This window comes from Sorex fumeus, unplaced genomic scaffold, assembly GCF_029834395.1.
Source record: "Sorex fumeus unplaced genomic scaffold, SorFum_2.1 ptg000051l, whole genome shotgun sequence".
In the NCBI taxonomy this organism is placed as follows: Eukaryota; Metazoa; Chordata; class Mammalia; order Eulipotyphla; family Soricidae; genus Sorex; species Sorex fumeus.
The window spans coordinates 9,407,915-9,429,227 of NW_026606108.1; the positions used below are offsets into that span (position 1 = coordinate 9,407,915).

Genomic DNA, 21,313 nt, shown 5'->3' on the forward strand with positions numbered 1-21,313 from the left:
AGGGGGACGGGGATGGGGGGTGCCAAGCTCAAATCCTGGGGCTACAAACACTTTTCACGGACTTGAGATAAGGAAGATTCTTCTGCGGTGGGGGAGGGGGGAATCAAATAAAACCCCAGCATAAGCGCAAAGTCGTAACAGTCCTGGATGGGACTAAGTGGGCTGACAGGGACCACAGGCAAGTCTGGTTCTATGCTGGTGATCTCTGTCCCAGCTAGGACATGTAAGGATCTCCATCCCAACAGACACAATGCTTAGACGCCCAGAGTCTCCACGGCAAGCTCGGGGTTGACCACATTGCACTCAGCAACTCTGATTATGTTTCCAACCACTTGGCTAGCCTGTCTCAGCCAGTGAACCAGAGACATCAGCTTCACTGACTTTTTACTTTGTTGAAGTCTGAATGACAGAGCAAGAGTACAGCAGGGAAGGCATTGGCCTTGCACACAATCAACCCAGGTTCAATCCCCAGCATCCCATATGGTTCCCCGAGCACTGCCAGGAGTGATTCCTGAATGCAGAGCCAGGAGTCAGCCCTGAGCATCACTGGGTGTGGCCTAAGACTGAAAAAAAAATCCATGATCAAAATGTATTGGCTTTGCCCACAATCCCTTCAAAGCTGGAAATAAGAATGACCAGGAAAAAGGTTTTTTACCTGAGAAATCTGCTGCTAAGAGGTCTACTGCTTTCAGCACTTTCACTTGTAAAATACCCACATCCTTCAGGTCCTGCAGGGAATTCTGTAAGCACTGTAGGAGGGAGAAACAAGGAAAACACCAATGAAAAGGCTTTATTTTTCTTTTTTGGGCTTTTATTGGGGGGGTGAGGGTCACACCCAATGATGTTACACATGGCCCTGCACTCAGGAATTACTTCTGGTAGTGCTCGGGAGACCCTCCAGGATGCCGGGGATCTAACCCCAGTCGGCCACATGCAAGGCAAATGCCCTCCCCATTGTACTATCGCTCCAGCTCCAGCTTGATTTTTTTTAATTTTTTAATTTTTATTAGTGAGACACCATGAGGTACAGTTGTAGACTTACAAATTTTTGTGCTTGAGTTTCAATTATACAATGACCAAATACACATCCCTCCACCAGTGCAGCTTGATTTTTTTAAAGATACACCTTAATGCCACAAGGCTGTCGAGGGAGAGTCCCCTCCATCAACCACTGTCTTTCTAGGGGCATCCTACAGTACCCTCTGTGCACAGGAAGGCCTGGCTTTGAAGCCACCAGAGAAACCATGAATGAATCAATGAACCTGAGTCTCCAAACAAACGGCCAATCACAATCTCCTTTGCACATCACTCCCCAGGAATAGAACTGATACCTCACCGTGCAAATGTCTGTGGAGTCCCTTTCACGCCCTTCTTCCTCCCTTCCTGCCCTTTAATGAAATGTGAACCGGCCCAAAAGGTATCATCATTTTGACCTCGTTAGTGTAGACTTTAATAGATACTGAAAGAAGGAACAGGAACCCTTCCCAATACTTATCATTGTGGCCAAAAGAGTAGAAGGTGGAAAACAGAGTGAATGTTTCTCCGTAAACAGAAATTAAAGCAGCAGCACTGACTCTGGACTCACATTTCTTTTCTTTTTGAGCTGGCGGGCATCAGAGGTTGACTCTGCCCCGTGTTGATTCTTAAGCGCAAGCCACAATATTTAGCTGTCTGTGCTTGGGGCATGCTGAAGAAATGAGTCAGCCTCCAGAACATTTGGCTATACAGTGTTCCTCTCCTCACTGGACAGCGAAAAACCTGTGATAAGCTGAGCCCAGGATTTGATGGAAGAAGCTGTTCTGGTGACACAGGTATTTTGGGATCAAAAAGCAGCAGCTTAGAGTTAAGGGTTGCCTAAACAAGCAGGCACCATTCGAAGGCCTTTGGAAAGTTGCTTCTGCTCTTTTTATTTGGGGGTGGGGGAAGAGGGGTGTCTTTTCTCCATAGGGAGTGCATGGGGTAATTTCTGGCTCTGTGCTCAAGAGAGTGGTGTTTAGGGGATCAAATGAAGTGCTAGGGATAAAACTGTCTTGCCCTTTATTTTGTTACTGTGTTACTGTGTTTGGCATATCAAATACGTCACAGGGAGCTTGCCAGGCTTTGCCGTGCGGGCAAGATACTCTCGGTAGCTTGCCGGGCTCTCCGAGAGGGGCGGAGGAATTGAACTCGGGTCAGCCATGTTGGCCGCGTGCAAGGCAAACGCCCTACCGCTGTGCTATCGCTCTAGCCCTGAAACAAAAACAAAGCTAGGTTTCTTGATTGTTGTTGTTGTTGTTATTATTATTATTGTTTGATTTTGGACCACACCTGGTAATGCTCAGGAATTACTCCTGGCAGTCCTCAGGGACCATATGGGATGCCAGGGACCAAAACTGTACTAGCTTGCAAGGCGAGTGTACTCCGTGCTGTATATTAATGCTCTAGCCCCAAAATGAAGTTAGGTTTTAAGCTAAAGTGAAAAGATTTGAAACAAGGTAATTTTAGGTAGGGGAGAGCTAAAAACAGGGTTTTAGGTTTAAGGTTCTTGCTTTGCATGTGGTTGGACCTAATTTGATCCCTGGCACTGCACAGGGTCCCCACTTCTGAGCACCCCTAGAGGTGATCCCAGAACATAGAGCCAAGAGTGAGCCCTGAGCACTGCCAGGTGTCATGACCCAAAAGCCAATCACAGTAATTACAACGATGATGAAAAATAAAACACCTGGCAAATCTCGCACATGGCTACGATTAGCCAGGACAGAACAGGGTTTTTCATGCCTGTACAGTATTCTGCTTTCCAAGCATTTGGTCTTTAATCACCTGACCCCAAAAGGTTCTGGAAGAGTATCTGTAACACCGCAAATGTTCACACTTGGGGACCCAAAGAAAAAGTCCCGTCTAGTGAAGTCACATTCAAATTTCTATTTCCACAATGCAGGGGGGCTGAATCCAAGCTTTTTGCCTCCCAGAAGATTTTTCTGCAGTTTCCCCCAAATTCACCCTGCTCACACCAACCCCCACCTCTTCTCTGAGCACACTCATCTTCTCTTGCCTTCTCAGGAACTACCCCTCAGCTTTGCCTCCTGAGTTCAGTTGGAACAAATGTCCTCCTGCAAGCTCTTCCTTTCAGAGACTTTGTTTACAATGTGTCAGCTTAAAAGCTCCTACCTGGGTGTACTGTGTGTGTCTTCTTAGATGACTTTCTCAACACAAAGACCAAATTTCAACTTAAACACAGGTTGTATGTGTGTGTGTGTATGGGGGGGGGGGGGTTAATCAAACAAAACGCTCATACAATGAGTGTTAGTTTGCTCAAAGGAAACATACGTATAGTGTGTGTGTGTGTGTGTTAGTTTGCTCAAAGGAAACATGCGTATACTGTGTGTTGGTTTAATCAAACAACATACACACGTGTGTGTATGTGTGTGTGAGTGTGTGTGTGTTGGTTTGATCAGGTGTGACACTCACGTAGCGCTGGGCGATCTGCTTTCTTTCGCTGGGGTCCGCCAGGGGGCACACACAGAGGTCAGAGATGGAGACCCCCGTGCAGGGCGTGAGCGTAACCAGCATCCGCAGCGCCCCTACACAGCGGTCCAGTGGCAGATCCATGCAATTCTCGTGCTTGATTGGGAGGGCCGAGATATCTACTTTACACCTAAAGTAGAGTCACACCCAATCAGAGAAAGGAAATTCCTTCCCGAGTCCCGGCCGCTTTGGCGCCCCCTCCAGACCCTCCCCCCAAACCCAGAATTTCATTCTGCCTGCATCCAAATTCGTGGAGCCCCCAAATGTGATGCCTGCCCCCCCCCCACGCAGTCCCTCACACACTGAACACTGGCTCAGCCTTCACTAAGGTCAGAGAAGTGCAGTGAGGCACGAGGGAACCAGGGGTCTTCTCGTCCACCTGAATATCCCAGGGAAAAGACCTCATCTCAGCACTGACGCCAATGGAATTAACAATTGTTTTCATTTTTGTTTTGAGAGCTTTGGGGTGACACCAGACAGTGCCCAGGGGCTACACTTGGCTCTTATGTTCATCAATCATTCCTGATGGTGCTGGGGGCACACAATGGTGTCCAGGGTAAAAACCGGGTGTCCGGCACACAAGGTAAGTGACTGACCCCCGGTACTACCTCTCTGGCCCAAAGTTGGTGTTTGGCTTTTTGATTGTTCTTTAAGGAGGAAAGACAAGAGAAATAAAGTACTGCCGGCAGGGGAGGGGTCACAGAAAATGTTTTCCTGTGACTGAATGCCAGTTGGAGAGTCTTTTATTAGAAGAACAGCGTGAAGGTATTTCCCTGATGGGCTCAACCCCTCCCCCACCCCTCATCGCCCCACACCCCAAGAGCTACTGATCGATTGATTGCATTTCAGCTGCACTGCTAGGAAAGGCAGCTGCCCTCTGCGAGAAATTTCCTGTTCTCTGCCTCTGCGCAGTCAGGGTTCTGGGGAGGCAGAAAAACTCCACATACATGAAACCCATAGGGCAAAGCGGGCTGGCGCGTGAAGCCACTGATTTGATTTTAAGATGGAAAAACCCTCCAGGCTTGCGCTGGACTGTCTCTACGCAGGAAAGGGAAGAAGGCAGAGCTCCCCTGGCAGGAGAGAGCAACCCTGCCAAGTGGTCTGCGGGACTTAAAACACTTCCCCTCAGATACTTTGCACACAAGAAACTCAGACTCTAGCCCCAGAATAGCACAGGGTCCCCCTGACCCTCAGGAGCCACTTCTAGGTCAAAGGTGCAGGGAGAAGCCTCTTGAGTGTGAGAACCAAAAGATAATAAACAGAAGAAACTGTATATTCTCTCTGATTATGGAATTCCCTAGCATCACCCAAAATATCTGAGGCTGTATGGAGTGTGAAAAAAAAAGATTCATTTGGTTAAAGAGAAAGGACCACTATGCCAAAGAGACTTGGAAATGATCACTCTGGATAAGAAGTGTGTGCTGAAAATAGGTAAAGGAACAAACACGTTAATCTCTCAGTATCTGTATTGCAAACCATTATGCCCAAAGGGGCTGAGGGGCAGAGAGAGAGAGAGAGAGAGAGAGAGAGAGAGAGAGAGAGAGAGAGAGAGGGAGAGGAGAGAGTGAGGAGAGAGAGAGACAGATAGAGAGAGAGAGACAGACAGACAGACAGACAGACAGAGAGGAGAGAGCAAGTTTTCCATAGAGACAGGCTGGTGGGTGGGGGTGGGGAGGGAAACTGAGGATATTGGTGGTGGGAACTACACTGGTAGAGGATTGGAAAGGGTGCTGGAACACTGTGTGACTGAAACCCAACCATGAACAGCCTTGTAACTGTGTATCTCACAGTGAGTCAATAATAATAGTAATAATAATAATAATATATCTGGTGAGGGCCAGAGAGGACAGTGGGTGGGGCGCATGCCTTGCATGTGGCCAACCCGGGTCTGATCTCCAGCATCCCACAGGGTCCTCCAAGCACCACCAGGAGTGATCACTGAGCACAGAGCCAGGAGTCAGCCCTGAGGAGACAGATCCTATATTTTCTCTCCCACTTTCCCCCAGGGAAGGTCCTGCTTCTCTGGGGCTGACCTGGCCAGGGGAGAACGTGAGGTTCAGGTGAAGGCCCCACAGGCTCTGACCCTGGCCCAGCGCCCGCCTCCTCCCTCCAGCAGCGCGGAACTCACGTGCCCAGGCGTTCGTCGTGCTTTTTGCTGTCCTTTCCCCACACTTCAATGTCCAAGATGCCCATCCTGTCAGAGAAGTAGTGAAAGTCAAACTGTTCCTGCCACTGCGGATTTGCACTCTTAACCAGTGTCTAGAAAACATGCAGTTATGACATTTATTTTCTTAAAATGCCATTCATTGCGACAGCAGCTACACAGTCAATTGCATTTCTACACTGCGACGGCGGGGGGGGGGGGGGGGGGGGGGGGAGCAGAGAGGCCAGGGGCGTCTAAGTTTCAGGAACTGGCCCGTCATTACTGCTCTGTCAGCTGACCTCCTCGGATCCCCATCACTCACCCAACCAAGTTGCAGAGAATATCATTATCCCACAGGATAAGACAAGGAACACACATACATGCATATACACAAATATACAGGGAGAGAGAGAGAGAGAGAGAGATGCACAATGGACATTTTCACAGTGGTTCTCTCACTTGCACAGTCATTTTTATTATTAATACTAAATGACTATGGCTTGAGAGCCACTCCTTGCTATGCTAAGGGGCTACTTCTGACTCTATGCTCAGAGATGGTTTCTGGTGGTAGCGGGGATCAATCCGGAGTCAACCGCACGCAAGGCAAACTCCATGACCCCCGGCTCATCTCTCCGGCCCCAGCCAAAAAACGAGGGAAAGTGCAGAGATGAAACTCAAGACCTCACACGTCCGAGATCTGGTCATGCTCTTCTTCAGAGCCAGCTCTCTGCTGCCCAGCTGACATTTTGCAAAGGTCTCTGCAGCCAGAGCTGACTTAGGAACGAAACACAGCATGGGGTCTGAATGAACAGCTGGCCCGACATGAGGAGCCCCCCCATAAAGTCACCCTCCACAGCCTCCAAGTCTGAAATCCAAGGTTTTGGAATCCAGTCTCTGGAGGGAGAGGCATGTGGGGAGGTGGAGAGTGAGGTCTGCAAACCTTGGAAACATATCTGTGTTCTCCAGGAAGCCGTTTAAGCTGTTCTTGCAGCTCTAGCTCATGGGCATGAGCCCGCCCTGGGTTTCACTTGCACAGAGAGTCCCTTCGTGAACAAGGAGTGAGCGAGCGAGGATGATGTGACTGGACTACAGGATTCCGAGGCATGAACACAACATTCCCCATGGACCCTGTATCACTGTATCACTGTCCTCCCATTGGTCATCGAATTACTCGAGTGGGCGTTAGTAACGTCTCTATTCCTCCCAGTCCTGAGATTTTAGCAGCCTCTTCTTACTTGTCTTTTCCCAATGACTAGAGGCTCTTTCAGGGTCAGGGGAATGAAACCTACGGTCGTTACTATATTTGGCATATCGAATACGCCATGGGGAGCTTGCCAGGCTCTGCCTGTGCAGGCGGGATACTCTTGGTAGCTTGCCGGGCTCTCCAAGAGGTATAATCAACCCTAATGCCAAGTATTTCCAGAATCTTGGGCCCAACTCAGGCTGGAGCCCAAGGTTTGTATTTCACCGCATAATCACCCACACCCTATTTTTTGTTTGTTTTTCTTTTTTTTTTTTAGTTCAACTCTGTTCAGAACTTTTTCTTAAAAGTCTCGTATGATCGCACCCCATTATCTTGCAAAAAAGGGGGGGAGGCCATAAAATCTGCAACGAGGGATCACAGTGATAGTACAGCAGGTAAGGTTGCTTGCCTTATACGTGGCCAACCTGGGTTCGATCCCCAGAATCCCATTTAGTTCCTGAAGCCTTCCAGGACTGATCCCTGAGTGCACAGGTAGGAATAAACCCTGAGTGAGCGCTATGCACTCCCCTGAAAAAATAATCAATGATTATGTGGTGAAATATGGTAACATCATTTAGAGAGCTTCTCACTTGGCATATTGGGCTTATGATATCAGACCAAAGAATTTAGAAACCATAAGGAAATGAGAGGTGGGTGGAAACATGTCCTATTAGAATACAAATTAAATGCAATGTCCCCTGAGAAAGAACATAGCAGGTATCAGATTAATTCTACACTTTACCTGAGTCACTCGGACTAAGAGATTTTTTTTTTCATTCTTTGCCAAAGCCCGCTGGCTAGAGGAATCTTAGCAGAGACATATGGTGACCCTGAAACTGCTGGTTAAAATAATTATCTGAAGGGACTGGAGCAATAGTAGAGCGGGGAGGGCATTTGCCTTGCACACGGCTGACCCAGGTCCCATCCCAGGCATGCCAGATGGTCCCCTGAGCCTGCCAAGAATGATCTGAGCACAGAGCCAGGAGTAAGCCCTGAACATCACTAGATGTGACCCCCTCCAAAAATATATAAAATAATTATCTGCATACTTCCGCCTTCCCACACCCTCAATGTTTCACATTTCTTACAAACTCGTGTTCCTTGACACAAACCTCAATTTTCTACTCCTTCTGCTGGAGCAAATGATATTTAATGTTTGCGTTTTGCACTGGAAACTGTGCAGTGGAGACCACTTCTTGCCCGCCTCAATCGTTTCCCGACTCATCTGCCTCTCTCGGGTCCTCTCCCCTGCAAAGCCTGAACTGCAAATATTTATTCTCAGGCCAATTTCAAAATTTTCCATTGCCCCCTTTCCCCCCACCCCCTTCTGGCTTTTGGTAAATGACTTTACTTGCAAGTTCCCTGCTCCCTCCCATCCATAAAACCTAGGAAATATTCCTGTCTGAGATTTATGCAAAACTAATTAATTACCATGGTTTGGAGACTATGGTTTTTGAAATAAAAAACACACCAAATGACTAAGATCGAAAACCTAATGGGATTCGGATCAGCGAACAAAATGACTGATTTTTTTTTTAAATAGCTTAAAATGCCATAGCTTTAGCTCACAACAAATTGCTTTGAGTCTTTTATTTATTTATTTTGAAGGGATGTGTTGGGGGTGGAGGGGCGCAGGGAAATCAGCAAAAAGTCCAGTGGTACTACAGGTCTGTTTTGGAGACTAATGAAAATATATGAGAGAAAAAAAACTGTTTTGAAAACACATTTAGTTATCTCCGATATCTCTGATATCCTAATGTGATATATTATACAATCTTATTTTTATAGGGGTTTGAAAACATTTATTACTGTCTTTGCTGCATTCTGGGAAATCCGGTGGCTTATTTTCAAAGTGAAAATAAATCATGCATTCAAATCTATTATTCGATCAGCTCTCTCTAGTCTTAGTTACTGTATTAAAATACATTAAGCTAAAGTATCCAAACAGCCGTCTTAGTTGACAACAGCTATTATTATCAGGGAAGCTCCTAGCGGGATTAAGAACGTTAAAAATAACACAGTTGAGCGTGGGAAAATAGTTCTCTGACTTGTGGTTTGTTGTCATCGAGGTCTGAGCTTCCTTACGGAGTGACCCGTACATACCTTGCTCTTATACCTCTGATCTCCCAGTCGGAACTGGACAAACATTTCGGCCACATTGCCTCCTGAGACATTCATTCCTTCCAACAAGGTGATGCTGATGACACCATTCCAGAGCTGGTTCTTCCTCAAGGACTCTGAGAGACGCAAATTGCGTATCAAAGACGACTAGAGAGAAAGAAAAATAAAATAAAATAAAAACACAGAAATTACATTATGAGTCTGGCTGGGGGTGCCAGAGCACCACAGGGTGATGGGAGCATTTTGGGGGGTCTTGAAGCTTATTCTTCATATTTTGCCCAGCCCCCTGGCCTGCTTCTGTGACTCCTTAGCTATGGGGCCTGGGCAACCCTTGTATTTCTGTTTGGTAGAAATCTTTCCCCTGGGCCTTAGGCTCTTACTAGCTTAGAGCTTTTCCTGGCAGGAAGGGAAGAAAGAAAGGCACTCTGGGAGACAGGACAACAAAACTCAGGCTTTGCAGGGAAACAGACTTCCTCTGGGCTCCCCAGAAACAAAAGTTTGAATTTCTTCCTCACACCTTGAATCTGCCTTCAGCCCCCTCTATTCCATGGGTGACCCGTAAAACTCAAAGGAACAGTGTGGGGTTCCCTGCGCTCAGATTCAATTAAATGAACAGGAAAGGGGAAGATGGATCAGAATGTCACCCAGGGTCTAGAACCCAGCAGGGACTCAGTACATGTTCACTTATTCCCACCCTAACCCCCAACCTTCACTTTCTAAATATTAATGTACCTCACACCCACCCCCTTTGATGGGAATATAGGAAGAGGTGAGCATCCCCCATTATGAGAAAGAGGGAAAGGCACACTTTCTTCTTAATTTTTATCTGATACATTTTCATCACACACAGAAGGGAGAGAGAAAAGTGTAAAAAGTCAGTAGTCTTATTCACCAGATTCAACACTTTTGTTTTGTATGGGGCCACATCCGGTGACAGTCAGGGGTTATTGCTGGCTGTGAGCTCAGGAATTATTCCTGGCAGTGCTCAGGGGACCCTGTGGGTGCTCAGAGGACCCTGTGGGGTGTAAGCAGGGTTAGCCATGAGCAAAGCAAGCACCCTCCCCACTGTACTCTCTCTAGGGCCAGACTCAAAAGTTTGCCTGCACCATCTGAGTTTCTCCGCCCTTCCCCTCTAGTCTTTGCTTTCCTTGTCTGACATCTTTGACAGCCAGCTGGGTTTTGACATAACCACCAGGACAGGCTCTTTCCCCATGCGAGAAACTGTCACTCCATTCAACTCAAGCACCCAGGAGAGATTCATACTTCTCTCATTCATGTTTCTTGGGTCTTCTTTTCAGAGGGGCTTGGTTTGTGCTGGACTCCACAAAGAGAGCTGCATACTATGGACAAATGTCATCTCTGCCCTTCCAGTGGCAACAGGGCCCAGTATCTGCAGAAGAATCAGTCGTGCTGGACACTATACATGGCCTTGAGCATCCTTGTCAAGCCATGAATTTTCAGCAACCCTGCCAGATGCTCAATGTGTCTTCGGGATCACTTAAACACCAATTTGCTCAGACATCAGCAGGTCACAATATATCCCAACAAATGGGGTATCAGGCCCTATTAACGACATACTGGCTTACCTCACCCTACACATGTCGGGCCTCATTCTTAATCAAGGACACCAGCAGGCACTGCATGCAGCTGGCCGAACATTTTAGGGCAGTCTAAAGCAAAACATTTTGAAGGTAACTTATAACCTAAGAATTTGTGTCAACGTATCTTTTCCCTGAGAATACACACACACACACACACACACACACACACACACACACACACACACACAGCATTTGCAGGAACACAACAAAGGTGCACATGCATGCACAAATAGGCATACACATGCACACACACACACTATGCCCAGAAGCACAGATACACATGCACAGACACACATACAGGCACAGACACACAGACACACGCAGACACAGACACACACACAGACATAGACACAGACACACAGGCAAACACAGGTACACACATGCAGAGTCATACAGACACACACACATGCACAGAGGAACACACAGGCATGCACACACAGACACACACATATAGATGCATACACAAAGGCACACACATGCACACACACAGTAGCATGCACTTGAGCACACACATGCATACGCACAGGCACACACAGGCATGCATGCACATAGCAGCATACATATGGAGGCATACACACAGATGCACACACAGACACACACAGTGGCACAGACACACAGTGACACACATGTGGGCACACACAGCATCAAATTCACACCCAAACCTCATGTACATACGTGTACATGTGCAGACATGCACGCTCACACCCACAGTGCTCACGAGTCCGGAGACACAGCAGGGATGGCAGATGGAGAAAGATTTCATTGTAAAGGGGAAAATAAACAGGCTGGAGAGATAGTGCAGCAGGTACAACACTTGCCTTGCATGTGGCTGAAACCACAGGATGTCAGGGTCCAATCCCTGACATCCCACATATTCAATCCCTGAACCTCCAGGAGTGATGCCTGAGCGCAGTGACAGGAGTAAGCCTTGGGCATCACTGGATGCTCCACCCCCCCGAAAAAGAAAAGAAAAGAAAGGAAGGAAGGAAAATAATGTTCTCTCCTCAGAACACCAACAACTCTCTCATCCCTTGTCTACACACTTAGCTGTGACAGGACGAGATCTGAGAAGAAGGGCTTATGAAAGAGTTAAAGCAAGTTTTGCTCTTGCAAGGACACACCCTATCAGCATTTGACAGAAAATTGCATGTTTCTCTGTGGGTTTGTGTGCCTGCCCCTGAGCTTCATGCATTTCCTAGTGTATTAAGAGCATGGGCTACAGATGTTCATCTAAAATTTTTACACATTTCTGATTCATCTGTCCCAGGCAATTTTCTTTTTTATCTTTTTTCTTTTTTTTTTCCTCCTTCTTAAAAGTTGGACTTGCCAAGCCACGAGCTCCAGCATGACCTGTCCCCTGGTCATGCTTCAAAGTTCCGACAGATCTATCCCTCCCTAAACACTGCAGCTATTTCAAAATCCTTTTTATAAAGAAGGGAGTAATGTCCACAGGGGGCCAAAGGCCAGCCTCCAGTCTGGCGACGGCCTAAGAAAAATGGCAGCACTTTCCATGAAATATGCCCTAAAATAATTTTGCGGCTTGCTCTGTCCTAATTTCAAATTGGATGTTTATCTTGGAACGGCTTCTATCCGACTTGTCCATAAAACAGCCCCACTTAGTCCTCTGAGCTCTGTGAAAATGGAAACCAAAGCTGGTTATTAAGGGGACCGAGAGATGGCTTCCATATGGCGGAACAGCATGGGAGGGCAAGAGAAAGGTCTGCGTTGGGGGCGCTTGGCTGGAGCCCCAGCTCCATCCACAGACGCTCATTGCTCTGCGCGGAGCAGCTGGATTATTGCTAGCAATGGCCCTGGGAAATATCCTCTTTCCAGCCGAGCCTTTATCTAGCTCCGCCGGACTTTGAACACGCTCGCATTTAGCACAGTCACGTTTGATGTGACAGGCTTGTTCTTTGTTGTGCGGCATTTCTATGTGTCTCTTCCTTCCTGAAGGCAGGGGGGAGGGAAAGAGAAGAATGTAGTCCATGAAGACAGGACTCTAGACCTTAAGTGTGTGTGTCTCCCTTCCCTGGCCGGCACAGCGCTCTCCAACAACAAGGAGGTCAAGTATGTTTTCATCCAGAAGTAACAGATTTGGGTCTTGGTTTTTTTTTTTTAAGTTTTGGTGGGGGGACACACTTAGCAGTGCTCAGGCCTTACTCCTGGCCCAGGGGATCATTCCTGGCAGGGCTTGGGAGACCCTTGGGGATGCCGGGTTTGACCTGTGCAAGGCAAGTACCCTCCGTACCATTGGACTATCTCTCCAGTCCTTTGTTCGGTTTTGTTTGTCTGTGGGGGTCACAATGCACAGAGCTCGGGACCAACTTCTGGCTCTGCACGCAGGAATCACTCCTAGAGGTGCTGAAGCGATTCACAGGCAGTGCCGGGGATCAAGCCGGGTTGACTGTGCGTAAGGCAAGCACCTTCCCCGCTGGGTTATCATCTCCCAGGGCCCAGTGCTCTGAACTAGTCTCTTTGGTTCAGTGTCAGGACTTGTGTCAGGAGCCAGCCCCAATATTGCCTGGGGGGAGAGGGGGCACGACACACAAGGGATCAAACCACACACACTCCAGCCCCTGCAGTTACTTCCCAGCCCACTAGAGAAGTTTCTTAAACCCTTAATGTTGCTCCGTCCCTCTAGAGGCTAGCGATGAGGCCTGGCCTCAGGGTCACCCTCTGCATGCCAAATGCAAGGTCGGGCTCTTGGAATCTTCCAGGCTTCGCCAACCACCTCTCTCTCCCCCACGATAAATCGACTCCTCAGTCATCACTCTGAGCTTGAGAGCTCCGGATTTTGTGTCCCAGCTCTGAATAATCGGGAAAATCTGTCATCTTAATGCAGCCTATTGTATAAGGCAGGGGAGGAGATAGCCCATCAAAGGGGTCAGGGGTACCCCACCTGAGCTGAGACAAATGCCAGGAGTTGGAGCAAAGTTCCTGGGTCCTGACACTAATTTCTCAGCAGACATAACCCAATAAAACACAGAGTGCATCAGAGTTGTGTTTTTTCTCTCCTTCTTCCCAAGAAATAGGAGCCCTTGATGACAGGGCAGGTGGATGGAAATTCATTCACAGGTTCTCACTCCCCTCCCCAGCCCTACCTGCTCCACAGTCCTGCATCTACACACAAAGTCCAACTTCTTGGAAAGCTGTTAGCACCCAGGTGAGTCACCCAGAAAATCAGTCGTGATGGCTAGCTCGGGACCATCTTCCTTAAAAAGGGAATGGCATGGGAGCCGGGGAAGGGAGCACCATAACTGGAACTCAACTGAATTTAAAAAGAAAAAGAAAGGAAAATCTTAGGAACAATTTACTTCCAGGGTAGAGGCTGAGCCACATCCTGTGGTGCTCAGGAGCTATTCTTGGGTCAGTGCTCAGGGGTGATCTCTGGCTGTGCTCAGGGGACTAAATATGGTGGCAGGAATTTGAACCACGTTCAGAAGATGCCAGGCTGGCACTGAAGTTCTGTGCATGTTGCCTGATTTTTAAATATAACATGGAAATCCTAAAACAAAAAAACGAAATATATATAAACTTATAGTTCAAAAAGTTACCAAGCTAAGCTGGCCAGACCACTCGGAACTCCCCTACTGTACAAACATCTGCAGATTCTCTCAGAAACACATTTCACGAACGGCCAGTGAGCAACTCAATCCAGATTCAGTCTGGCCAGGATTCGACCTGGAAATTCTTTGCTCCATGCTAAACTAAAAGAAAACCAGCCGCTGCCATGTACCCGCCCCATATCCACACCCCATCTGGACCAGTGGTCAGCCCCTGGGCTCTGCCCGTGGAATGTTCTAGAAAGTGCCCCCATGAGGAAGAGAAAAGAAAGCCACAGCTGAGTGGACCTCGGGCTCTGCAGCTCACCCATAAATACTGCCCCCCTTTCATATTTCTGATCTCTTTATCAAGCCCATCAACATCCTTTCTCTCCTCCCTTCCTTTCCGGGGCCTTGCTTTCCATAACCTCACTGGCCCTCCCTGGATTTAGCTGGTCCCCACGCTCACAATTTTTCTTTCCAGTCTTTATGGCCTTGTACAAACTGCCCGTGCTTCTCCACAGGCCGGAGCTCCCTAACTAAAGAAGGTTATTGATGTACAGTCCTGGGGTTTTAGTGCAGTGGTAGAATCAATAAAGGAGAAAATACTGCTTGGTCAGGCTTCAGCAAGGAGCAATGCTGGGATTCTTTACGGCCTGGGCCCTGTTACAGACCCCCTTAGCGCAGAGAGCGGGGTCCTGTCTGCAGCCGGCATGATCCGTTTCTACCCTCTAGTGACGACAGGGGAATAAGACCCAAGTTGCAGGGATCTCAGGCACAGCTGCACCTGGCGATTTATTGCGTCTTGATTTTATTTCCCAGAGAGGGTCTTTTGAAAGAAAACAGGAAGAAAGAAAGAAAGAAAGAAAGAAAGAAAGAAAGAAAGAAAGAAAGAAAGAAAGAAGAAGAAGAAAAGAAAGAAAAGAAGGGAAAAGCACCAGGATCTGTCTCTGGAGCACAGGAATCCGAACGTGAACAAAGCATGGATGGTGGCCACAGTCCCTGGACATAAAGAAATGCAAAAAAAGATGGATGTTGGGAGAAAAAGTCTGTGTTTGGATTCTTTTGGATTTCTCAAAGCAAAGTGGGGAGAGTTTTGTCTTAGGGAGAGTTGACAGCTGCTTTCTCTCTCTCTCTCTCTCTCTCTCTCTCTCTCTCACACACACACACACACACACACACTCTCATCTCTGTTTCATTCTCCTTATTTTACAGAGAAGAAAGTGACTGTAGAACACTGAGCTCCAAAATTAGCAGTGATATATTAATACGAGACACAGATTTTCTTATGTCCTTCCTTTCCCCGACACATGCATGTGCGCACACACACACACACACACACACACACATACACATACACTGCTTCTTTTACCTTAAAATATTGCAGAATTACTAAACTATCAACGCATTGGCGGGAGAGGGGGGTTGTCTAATTTTCTCCTACCTGAAATTACCTCTCTCACAACTTGATAATTTAATGATCTCATAAATTCATCATGCACTCTGACCTGCACCTCTGTTTGCTTGCTTGTTTGTTTGTTTGTTTGTTTGTTTTGGAAAATCTGGAAGAAGAAATCTCTCAAGAGGACTCTTGCCCCTGAAAAGGTAATAAACAACTTTGCTAGAAGATATAAAAGGACATTTCTGCAATGGGGCGCTATTCCTCTCAATTAATCCTTTCATTGCCCTTGTAACAACCGTGCTAGCTCCCTTCGAACTGTAAATAACTTCCGAAAGGATTAAATGGAGCCAAGCTACACTCCAAATAATCCGGGCTTAATGAAGTGGAACAGTCAACACTCTGGTGCCTGTAAAATGTCACCGCAGAAACAAGTGTTAAGTTCAAACATCTGGTTATGCCCATTATGGGACTTTTAAAAGGGAGATGGTTCTATCTTTTTCCAATAGCAGAAAGAGGAAAAGGATGAAGACGCTCACTCATTTAAGCCATGCATGCATTTGAGTCCATGATAAAGATGAAGCTTCTGTTGTTTGCTGTTGTTGGTTTTTTTTTTCATCCACCATCAAAATGATGTAAATAAGAAATGTTTATAGTTACCTTGCTGGCACTTAACCTCTTCCGGTTGGACCAATGCTAGGTACAGGGTCCGTGGAGTGGAGGAAAATGGCAAAAGAAAAGAAAGATTGTTAACAACATATTTCTATTCTTCTAGAAAGGAGGGAATGAGAGTTGAGTTATGCTCCCAATGCCTACCTTTCTGCAGAAAACAGAAATCTTAGAAACTTTTGGGGGCTGAATTACATTATTTCTTCATAATTACAGAGTTACAGAGTTACAGAGAACCGGGTCCAGAAGATGCTGCTTAACCCTTGGACCTTAGTTCCTTGGACCTTATGACACTGTCCTGCCATCTGTCCCCCCACCCCATTATGACCTTATGACACTGCCCCCCCCATTGGAAAAACATGGTGAGGATTCTAGAAATGTCTGGAAAACTAACATATCCTACTAGTTTAGGGCTTCATTCTGCATTTGAGATGGGGTGGGGGTGGGAGAAATCACGCCCTTTCCTTTCGCTGCCGAAATCTCTCTATCCAAAATAACCAAGCAGCAGGCAGGGACGTGAAGTGTTTCTGTGGCTTAAGAAAACATAGGCTGGTAAGACAGCAGCAGATGTGAGCCCCCCTCCCCCCAAGACCCCCCCGCCAACACACACATACCAGCTCTCTCTGGTTCTCTCACTTCTCATGCTCTGGCCACGGGATTTTAGCTACAAGGAAAAGTCACCCCTAACAAAATTATCTCCTCTTTCCCACCACTCTTCAGGAACAGCAAAAGCTCTCTCCACTGGTTGGTTACCTGGCTAACTGGACATTCAAAACTTGGTCAAATCTGGGAGATGATTATGTAATTATGAACCTAATTGAGCACAGAACATTTTTTATTATTCTTAAGGAGAAAAACAAAAAACAAAAAAACCTTTAGGCAAACGCTCTCTGCTTGGCAAAGCATCACATCAATAAATTGAAAATTTGTTTTTTTTTTTTTTTGGTGTGGGTTCGGGGGTTGGGGAGGGTTCTAGAGGTAAACTTTCATTTCTGGAACAGCCTAGGTCCAGAAATGACTAGAAAAGATTCTTCATTGAAAACACGTTCCAAATTGAAAACCGTGAGTCAGTAATCAGCCCAGGCTAAGACTTAGAGACCATGATCTCTCCAGTTAAAAGCAGTTTCTTTTTTTGTATTTTTCTCACTGCCTCCAGGCAAATAACTCAAAAGCACCCCTAAACTTAATCACCATCTTCTCGATAAGAAGATAAGGCAAGGCTACTGGGGCCTCAGGCCCTAGACCTCATTGGCTTTTACAACCATCAAAAACTAAATGAAGTGGGTGAAGCAGTGAAAAGAAAGAGATGCTTCCCAGTAGCTACTGACAATCCTAAAGCCAGCCAGAGATGTTTCACCCTGTGCTACATCAACGGTTAATGATCTCAATTTTCATAATTCTAGGAAGGCCTTTTTTTAAAAAAAAAAAAAATCATCCTCATTTTATGAGTGAGAAAATTGTACCTGAGAAAGCTTAAGTAGTCTGTAAAATGGTCTTCCTTGCTTTAAAACGTCTCAAAATTAGAAATTAATGTTGCTGGGAGTCAAATCCGCATAGTCTGATAACTGAGCCCTTATTCCATATTTCTAAAAACTATGCTGGGTGTTTTGGTAGATTTGTTTGGGGGTTTTTTTGTTTTGTTTTGTTTTGTTTTGTTTCTCATTTCTTTTTTTTTTCCTTGCCCCAAAGGAAAAGAAACAGGTTTGTCAGCAATCCTGTTCCTGAACTTTAAAATTCCTAGAGAAAAATCACACGCATTTCACTGATTTTTGTCAGTTGGACGCCAGAGACAAAAAACAACTTTCCGGGCCAGCGAGAGAAACTCAGACAAAACTCAGAACTGGAACTCGAACCCCTCCATCTGTCTCCGAATTAAAGTGCAAATGCATGAACCAATGATTCCTAATCAAACCAGCTTGCTGCTCTGTCTCCATCTAAAAACCCAGTATAAGATCTCAAGGAGCTGAGCCATAGCACCGTGGGGAAGGTGCCTGCCTTGTACACAGCCAACCTAGGTTCAATTCCTGGCACGCCATAGGGTCCCCTGAGCACGGCCAGAAATAATTCCTGAGTACAGATCCAGGAGTAACCCCTGAGCAAATTGCAGATTGTGGCAAAATAATAATAATAATAATAATAATAATAATAATAATAATAATAGCAAAACTTCAAATAAATAAAGGATCACCTACAGACACAAACTTAAAGGCACTTAAACAATGCCTCTTAAAATCTATGATCTATTATTATCCAAATGATTCCTGATCACATAATTTGGGTCAAGTATCATTATCACTTTGCTCGAGCAGGCACCAGTAATGTCTCCAGCCATCCTTGTCACATGCTAGTGTAGCCTGATGGCATACTGGGGGCTCTTTCAGGGTCAGAGGAATAAGGACCATCATTGTTACTGTTTTGGGCATATCGAGTACACCACGGGTAGCTTGTCAGGCTCTGCCATGCGGGCGGGATACTCTCAGTAGCTTGCTGGGCTCTCCAAGAGGGATGGAAGCTTTTGGGGCAGCCTCTTATCACCTTTACAGGTGTTCCCAGTCAGGCATATATGCGGGCAGGATACTCTCGGTAGCCTGCCGGGTTCTCTGAGAGTGAGAACTAGACAATAAGAGGTGTTCCGGGAGCTTGGTTTTATAGTCTCTGGATCTTAGCCATTGATGGGGTTACACGGCAGTTGGTGGGTGTAACTGTCTAGCTACTGGAAGATGGGGGATCAAGTATAGACAGGAAAATAAAGTGACCAATGGGGGTGAAAATAGAAGAGATCTGACCGGGTTTTCTATCATATCTCCATAATAGCAAAAACATCTGAAATAAGGATCTATGACACTAAGCTTCAGTGAGTTGAGCAAAGAAGGAAGACCAAGGAGCGAGCAAATAAATAAGCAGATATATAGACAAATTCCCCTGAACAGGAGGTGGAGAGAGGGCAGAGTGAGTGAGACCAAATAGGATAACCAGTACGGCGAGTCTCCTGAATTCTCACCCAAAGAGAAAACTGGAGTTGCATGGTGCATTAATTGTTCTGCAACTTGAAAACCACTTCATCTAAAGCGGTCTGGGCTCACATTATCCTACCATGGGGGCAATTATTTAAAGAGAATTAAGTACAGTTTCAGGAAATCTAGTAAAAGAAACAAAGTTAAAGCGAGCCAGACACATTCACAACGGTCCAGAAAAAAATTCACCACAGGGCATAAATGCACAGTTCTGCCTCATACCATCTTCTGGGGGGTGGGGAAGGACAGGACTCTGGAGACCCTACTTGCAAGCATTCTAACCTCATTTCTGTATGTTTCTCTACAGTGACATCAAATCTGGCTGGTTCTACACCGTCAGGACAAATGAAATTCCTCTGTGATACTGATTTATTCAACATCCACTGCAGATCTCTGGCCATCGACATAGCAACTTTATGGAAGGCTTAATTTTGGTCTTGGGGGCCACACCCAGTAGTGCTCAGGGCTTACTCCTGACTCTGTGCTCAGGAATCACTCCTGGCATGGTTTGGGGGCCCATCTGGGGTTTCAAGGATCAAACCCAAGTCTGTCTTGTGTGAGGCAAATGCTTGAAGTCTTAGACTATCTCTCTGGCCCCCAGGGCTTGAGTTTTTAGAGACTTTTGTTAAAAATAAATAAGAAGTGTTATTTTTTTTCTAGTTTTTCCAACTGAAAATTGAGTATATGAATCCAAATTAAAAAATAGCAATGAGGTAACTGACTGGCAATTGAATTTGTATTTAAATAAGATGGCTATTTAAATAAGATGTGGGTATCTAAATAAGATGCACTTTTCCAAATCCTCCCTTTTCTCTGGTGTAAGTTTCCCAAGTATAAATCAGTCACCATTTTCATCCTGAAAATAAATTCCAATAAAAGGCCTGTGTAATGTCAAAATGCTGAATATTCTCTGCAACCACTCCACAGATTCAACTCTGAGAATATACCACAGGAGGGTTCATTTATTAAAAGAACTTCAGAATTTCCCACCAGATTCTAAACATGTTCAGGCTGAAACACAGTTTAGTCCCTTTTTTTAAGTAGTTAATTGAGATGTCCCTTAAGAATGTCTTGGAAAAAGCTATGAGCAAAGCTATACATATATTTTAAATCCTTATGTCAATTCTGAAAATTAAGAGGCATATAGTCCCTAATAAATAAAACCACAGTAGATAATCTCATCACTGTTCATAAGAACAGAGTTCAGATCATAAAGCTTTGCTGATGTTAAGACGGATTCAAAGGTGACATGTTAACTCCAAATTTCTGTGAACTTGAATTTTTTGTGCACTAAAAAGAGAGCAGAGCAAAATTTGTCTTTTCCCAAAAATGTTCACAATTTTTAAAAAAAAATTGTAAATGGGGAAAAAAACAGAAGCAGCAACTGAAATGCTGCAAATACATCATCTGCAAAATATCTGACTTCCTTAACCATATGCAATGCTGCAAATATCTGACCACCTTAATCACACACAATGGAATCATCAAGTCATGGGAACTGCTTCGCGCAACGAAATAATACAGAATAAGGAGGTGACTGCACTTAGAAAATGAGTATTTTGGAGTCCCTGTGATAAGCCAGCCCTAAGCAGCACATAATAGCTTCGTAACTGCAATGCTATCAGTATCCTCAGTCAACAGGAAGACAATTCCCTCATGCATTTTCTTTCCAGAATTTTAAAGATATGAGCGCGGGTTAGGGAGTTTAAGTCTCTTTTAATATTATTTTTGCCCCCTCCCCCGCCATCTAGCCGCACCCACCCCCCCCCCCCCCGCCACCCCAACAATGAGCAGAACATCAGCCTGCTGACAGCCACTCATAAAGAGCAGCTGCACAGAAGAATTTTTTTAAAGGACAAAGGAGCCACTTACATGTCTTTTGAAATCACCCTGCTTGACTACGAGGTTCAAATTTAATACAATCACTCCCATGTCCTCTTCCAAACTGTTAGGATCTTCCAATTTTAAAATATGTTCGGTCGTTCTACATGTTAAAAACAAATTAAAAGCAACGCATTGTTTTGGCCTTTAGTGGCAGTGTTAAATGCTCTCTATAATGTTATCACAAGAAGTCAGA

At 45.8% G+C, this 21,313-nt stretch overlaps 1 protein-coding gene across 2 annotated transcripts in view; it reads right to left on the bottom strand.

Moving 5' to 3' along the window:
* Positions 1-21,313, bottom strand: part of MCTP2 (multiple C2 and transmembrane domain containing 2) — a 131,838-nt gene that overhangs the window by 78,582 nt on the left and 31,943 nt on the right. The window contains exons 6-11 of one of the 2 annotated variants that reach the window (XM_056124504.1): positions 21,109-21,220; positions 16,214-16,249; positions 8,994-9,158; positions 5,633-5,763; positions 3,448-3,634; positions 656-749 (exon numbers count right to left, since the gene is read on the bottom strand). In XM_056124504.1, the coding sequence (XP_055980479.1) occupies positions 656-749; positions 3,448-3,634; positions 5,633-5,763; positions 8,994-9,158; positions 16,214-16,249; positions 21,109-21,220 (725 nt within the window). Of the gene's footprint in view, positions 1-655; positions 750-3,447; positions 3,635-5,632; positions 5,764-8,993; positions 9,159-16,213; positions 16,250-21,108; positions 21,221-21,313 lie in introns of those variants that run through there. The other variant, XM_056124503.1, reaches the window with a different exon arrangement.